The sequence below is a fragment of the Salvia splendens genome, chromosome 6, assembly GCF_004379255.2.
Source record: "Salvia splendens isolate huo1 chromosome 6, SspV2, whole genome shotgun sequence".
Classification (NCBI taxonomy): Eukaryota; Viridiplantae; Streptophyta; class Magnoliopsida; order Lamiales; family Lamiaceae; genus Salvia; species Salvia splendens.
The window spans coordinates 853,495-859,494 of record NC_056037.1 but is presented as its reverse complement, the minus strand read 5'-3'; the positions used below and the strand labels follow the sequence as shown (position 1 = coordinate 859,494).

General features: G+C 36.8%; 1 protein-coding gene across 3 annotated transcripts; it reads right to left on the bottom strand.

The window, feature by feature from the left end:
* Positions 1-598: 598 nt before the first annotated feature.
* Positions 599-4,290, bottom strand: LOC121808614 (maltose excess protein 1-like, chloroplastic). 3 transcript variants are annotated; one of them, XM_042209185.1, is made up of 10 exons: positions 4,026-4,290; positions 3,354-3,734; positions 3,101-3,274; positions 2,730-3,020; positions 2,554-2,643; positions 2,024-2,125; positions 1,705-1,823; positions 1,441-1,503; positions 1,298-1,359; positions 599-1,054 (listed from the first exon to the last, which is right to left on the bottom strand). In XM_042209185.1, exons 2-10 carry the CDS (start codon positions 3,597-3,599, stop codon positions 1,011-1,013), a joined length of 1,191 nt encoding a protein of 396 aa, XP_042065119.1. In that variant the 5' UTR covers positions 3,600-3,734; positions 4,026-4,290; the 3' UTR covers positions 599-1,010. The 3 variants fall into 3 exon arrangements, with proteins under 3 accessions (XP_042065119.1, XP_042065118.1, XP_042065120.1); XM_042209184.1 differs by having other exon boundaries at positions 599-1,070; positions 3,354-3,557; positions 4,026-4,289; XM_042209186.1 differs by having other exon boundaries at positions 599-1,070; positions 4,026-4,288.
* Between the last annotated feature and the right edge of the window lie 1,710 nt (positions 4,291-6,000).

Below are 6,000 nucleotides of genomic sequence, written 5' to 3'. Positions count from 1 at the left end.
TCAATCTTACTATATGAGTAAGTAGTAATTAATAATTAAAAAAATATGTTAATGAGTTAACTAAAGGAAGAATAAAGTAATAAAGTAGGAAATGAAAAAGGTAAAGAAAAAATAGAATAAAGTAAGAGACTGTAAAGTAGGTGGGAAGAAATGTGTTGCTTTTACTAAAAATCGAAAAGACTTCATTACTATGGAACGTACCAAAATGGCAAAATGACTTTCGCACACAATTCAAAGCATTCTCTGCATACACAACATAAGCTTTCTCCCTCTCTTGTATTATCTTTCTGTCAAAGCTTTGCCCTCGTCTCCATCCAGTTTGCCGGAACTCTGCTGATGGCGGTGCACAAGCCAATCCGAGAGCACTACCGGGGGCATATCCCGTCTTGAAGACAGAAGCATCCTCGACTCGGCTTATTAACCTTTCACAGTTTTATTTTTCGAGTTTAACATTGTAATTTACGTTTCAATCTTTTTCTGTATTCCTTCTTTTCAGTTATTACGCACAGTTTATCTCGTGTATTCCAGAAACCAACAACACTCATGGACCTGTGCGATGGGATTGGTCGACCCCAACAGACCCTAAACACACAAGCCATCCACAAATAAAGGAGGTTTTAATAGATAAATGAAAATCTACAGAACTATTATGTGTACATTTGAACCTCACCTCCCAGTTTACGAAAATCGAAAAATCGAAAAAACAAGAACTAGAATCATAGAACTACAGTAGAGAATTGAAATTTACGATTTGGCTTATCATTTTATAGCAATTTCAGCAGTCTTTTCTACGACTTCATTTTGAAGAGAAGGAGGCGAGGAGGAGAAGGAAGAACTGGAAAACCCCCAGTCAGTCCTTCAAATACACGGAAGCTTTTGCTGAGGGCGTAGTTTCAATCTTGGCGAATCTACTCTTGCTTCTGAATGTCGCGTAAGTTGTTTGACTATCTCATCAACAGTCCCCATTAGATGCCACAGCAAGGACGATCAAGGTCCAAAAACGAGCTCCTTCAACGAGACGAAGGGTGAACTGAGACCATTCGCTTGTGAATCCCTCGAAAACGTTAGCACTGAATCAGCATCAATGTGTCAAATGCAAAATTTACTAAGTTGGGCTTAGGAAAAGCACATATGAATCAGTACTTCGTATATATAGCCTGTAGCGAATTTTAACCTTTCGTACAAGCTGGATCGAGATATGGACCTTAGCAAGATTATACTCATCTACTTGACTAGCATTAGCCCCAATAATAAAGATTAAATGACTCAAAAGCATTGACAGAAACTCGAGACGAACCTATCCAGGCGAGGAAGGAGACAGTTGAAGCTATGTAGAATCCGGGGCTGATACATTTGAAGCTGAAATCATAGAACTTCCCTGTAAGCCAAAGAGAAATCTATGCAATAACAAGGCTGGATATATCGTTGCAAGCAAATTACCAGTACAAACACGTAAGATTTCCCCATCCGTAGAAGACAGATCCCCATGCTGATCCAACAAACCTGCATACACATTTTAATCAACAATCCCTTTTCTCGTTCAACTTGATATCATGTTCTGCATCGCTAAAGAATCTAGGCTTTTGAAACTCGAATCGTTAAAATCCCAAAAGCATCAAGTATACTGAATTTCTTGCTTAGATAAGATACCATATGAGTTTGAAGGAGAAGTACTAGACAAAGGGCCAGTAGAAACAAACATACCACATAAAATCCCGAACAAACAGTGCACGTGGAATCATAAGCCCGTTGCCAATCATGGCCAGCAGCATTGACACGGCTGATAAACCTTTTATGTTGTCAGGAGTCAGAAGATTTGTCCACTGAAAGAAATTTGAATTTTCTTTGTTAGAAGAACGGGTTAGGAGGTGATTATATTGGTACTACAGAATGGGATCATTGTAGGAATGAAATAGTTTTTTTTAAAGATGTACTACTATTACAATTCACACACATCTCATGCTCACGCACCCGAGGTGAATATGGGAAATAAATATATGTAAAAGAGGATGAAAGAATAAACCATTTGTGCAACAGCCATCCACATGAAAAGAACAGTAGCGGTCCACCCAGATATCGATCCAAGAATTTTGACACCTTTGTCAGAGAGCTTGCCCATGCGACCCTGAAAATTTTACGCGTAAATACAGATGATTCTCAATTTTGGATCCTGTTGCAATCCAAACAACCATCAGTATACACATTAACACGTATTTTATGAGGCATGAAAGAAAACTAGAGTGATATTTAAACATAATTTAGAAATGCATTTACACTTTTTTATTTGTATTCTAACCATTTAGTGTGGTAGGCATGTTTCTTAGGTCTAGCATGAAAGTTATTCCGAAGCCCTATACAGAAGCTCTATGAAACTAGTTTTTATTCAGGTTCCGCTTACAGTTACTAAACCTATTGGGACAACCTTTCTAACGCACAAGGAACGTATAGAAACCCCTAAAGCAGAGCAAAAGCATAGAGATTATCTCAAAAAAAAGAGATTATTTTCACCCTTTGTATTTGACAAATAAATGAGCTGTGGAGCCATCATCTCACCATAAATACAGCAACCAGAGAGGTAATGAAGGCAATAGTCCCCGGCAAGACAGTGTTTGGCACATAAGGAATGAAAGTCGACCACATGACCTGCAGCAACCACGGACAATTGTTATCAAGTGGTTCGAAAGAGCCTATGAATCATCTTGAGAATCTGAGACTACAGAAATTATTACTTGTGGAAGGACGGAGAGCCCAGCTACTGTAACGAAGTCCTCCCAAAAGCGCCAGATTTCAGGGTGGAGCCAGTCGAAATATTTCAGAAAGTTTAAAGTCATGCCACAAGCGACAATGATGGAAGTCGCAACAAAATGAGGGAGAGGCATAGCTCCACCCATAGCCAGCTGCAACAATACCACATACGTTGATATTACTCCTAAGCTTTGCACTACAACTGCTTCGGTCTCCATCTTCTTAATAAAGTACGAGGCTAGACAAAGATTTCCAAGCAATCCTGTAAGCATGCCCTGCAACATAAGAGGATTTAATGCACACCACTTATAATTTTCATTCCCCAGCAACAATAAGGCCCAACAAAATCCCTAACCAGCCATGGAACAGCCAGAAGTGCAGAAGTGTTCCCCGACAGAAGATTCCGCGTATTGAGTATGATCTGAGGCAGCTGCAACAGCAAGAATGGCAAATTCGCAGCTCCAGCAAACTTTGCTGTCATTGAATCCCATTGCTGAAAGCCTTCGCCTTTTTCCACCTCGGCTGATTCCTTCATATAGTTTTATTTTGTTAAACACAAATGGTAAGAGGAACAATAAATGAACAAGTTAACAATTAGACATAAAAACCTGACTGCTCGAATGCAGATCATCTGAGCTAGAACAAGAAACAGTCTTGTCCCTATAGCAACAGACTGATTGACCATGAAAGAGAGCCTCCTTCAAGGGAAGCTTGTTCTTGATGCCTCGTCTCAAGTGTATCGGAGGGGACGAGACAAACTCCAAACTTCGTGGATCAGAACTGAACGAGCACCTGATTGATGGCCTAGGCATCTGCAGCGGTATCTTACCCGAGATTATCATCGCACCCGCCATCGATTAAGAAAAAGCAATCACAATCCTCTAATTTGCAGCGCTCCAATAGTGAGAGTTAACTTAACTAGTCACTTTTACACTCAGTTGCAGAAACTTATAACAATCAACCGCAACTTCAACACTTCAAGCTAAAACCTATTGACAGAGCAATGGCAAATAAAGGACACCATTGTTAAGAACAAATTCCCTCAGCTCAAATCAAGAATTATACTCTCCACAATAAAAAAGATGAAATTTTGGCATTGTGTAATCCACATTCAAGTACAACAATCTTTCTACTGCAATGCCAACCAAAAAAACAACAAAAACAATCAAACTTCAAGAATTCTGCAAAACCCTTTTGGGCATTTCATCAAGCAGCTAGGCAGCTTCAGCAAAATAAAGCTCAAATCAATCATCAGTCACAAATTAAAAGGCTCAACTTACATATATCATCTTCTTCCCAGAATCTTGAATTTAAGTCAGAAATAGTGAGTTCTTGTCGAAGATTGTTTTTTTGAGGAAATTTTAAATTTCCGAGCTATCGTTGTGGTTGCGCAAAAAAGTAAAAAAGGTGGTGCTTTGTCTGTTTTCTACTTGCAGAAATATCTCAAGATTCACGATCTTTTATTTAATTTTATGGGAAAAGGGAATTGGAGAAGATAGAAAATTAGGAATCACGGTTTCTCACTTTTTTCGTTTAGCGATCCAATGAGAATTAATATGGGAGTAAATAACTTTGACATGAATTGAATCTAATTTTTCCATAGCCACTTTATGAAATATGCACAAAAAATATGCAATTTAAATAGTAAAATGATTTATGTGATTCCATTCTTTTGGATTCAAATACAATTACGTCTCAACCACACACAAAAAATACCTATTTTCGAGATAATTTTTGAACTTTTATTCGAATTTATTAATTCCACCAAGTTTCAATATACCTATAATTACTACAATAATACATTTGAATTTATATATTTCTTGAGATAATCACCTTTTCCTAAAACTTTGTCAATGTATCCAAATAGACGGTGCTCTTACTTAGAAAATAATATTGCAAAAAATGATACTATTGTAATTATATTCATTGTTAAAAGCATCCAAGATCTTTTTTGTTTATAACTTTTATTTACATTAATTTGTGAATAAATCAAATACTAAAATTTCATTAAAGAACAAAAGTTATACTCATATAAAATAAATGAAAATTCACACACAAAAAAATTGGGGAATGTTTTATAAATGAATAATAATAATAATAATAATAATAATAATAATAAAACCTATTTTTATAATTATTAAAAATTATAATGACACATGGCATGTTTTGATTGGATAGCGGATAGTCTCTTACATGGACCACTGTACGAGCACAACATACTCAACTGTCTGCCGACACGTGCTCAAAATGATTGTAGAGCATGCGGCTACGGTTGCTCTAAGATTAAAAAACTTATGAATAAACTATAGGTTCAAATAAAAATAGTGTCAATTTCAACAATTAATCATTCATACATAAGTTTGTTAACTTCCAACTCCATACTGAATTAATAATCTTGAATAAACCAACAATTTTTAATTATAGTAAGTAGTACTTCACTACTGCTGCTTCAGTCTGCAGCTAAATTTATTTGCTATAATTTTTCCAATAAGCAGAAATTTATCTACTTAGAAGCAGAAGAAGCTCCTTTCTCATTATCAACACAATACATATCATCCTTCTCCTTCTTGTTGAAATCTTTCTCAAACCTCTCATCCTTTTCAATGGATATAGCTTTGGCCTCTCCTCCATTAGGCCCCCTCACAATGTCTTCCTTCACCCTCACATGCTCGTCTCGACGTATCACCCCAGCCTCCTCCTCGGTCTTCTTCTCACCCTTCTTCCTCGTCAGCAAGTGCCACATTGCTAGTAGGCACAGGGCCAGAAGGACGCACCACCCGAACGAGACCACCACCACGATGAAGGCAATATGAGCAGCCATTTTAGTTATGATAATGATGATGATTTGAGTTTGTTTTGTATTTTAGTTTGGGAATGTGGATGAAGAGAGATATGGTTTTGCCTCTCTTTATATTGTGATGGAATGTTCATGTATTTTTATGCTTTGAAGGGTTGAGAGACTTAGCTCCCATGTTAAGGTTTGCTTTTGATTGAAGTGGAAAACACCTTTTATTTCATTCACAAGTTTTTTGGAAAAAAAAAATTGTTTGGGGTGTTACCTACCACCAAGAGATTGTATGAGTTTAGAGGCTTATGACCATAATTTTATTTTAATTATTGGTCTTGACATGCTACCACAAATAGATAAAGTATTGTTACATATGTAAGGGTAATTCTGTTCACAGTCCTCATTTTACTTACTAAAGCATAGTATCTAATTAAAAATGATGAAGGTGATTTGAATATAGTTTTTTT

What these genes read in the sequence shown, in the direction of transcription:
- LOC121808614 (XM_042209186.1), bottom strand. Translation starts at nt 3,599, where the DNA reads ATGGCGGGTGCGATGATAATCTCGGGTAAGATACCGCTGCAGATGCCT. An exon ending in ATCTGCATTCGAGCAGTCAG is followed by an intron (nt 3,275 to 3,353) that starts GTTTTTATGTCT and finishes AACTATATGAAG; the next exon opens with GAATCAGCCGAGGTGGAAAA. An exon ending in TTTGTTCGGGATTTTATGTG is followed by an intron (nt 1,504 to 1,704) that starts GTATGTTTGTTT and finishes ATGTGTATGCAG; the next exon opens with GTTTGTTGGATCAGCATGGG.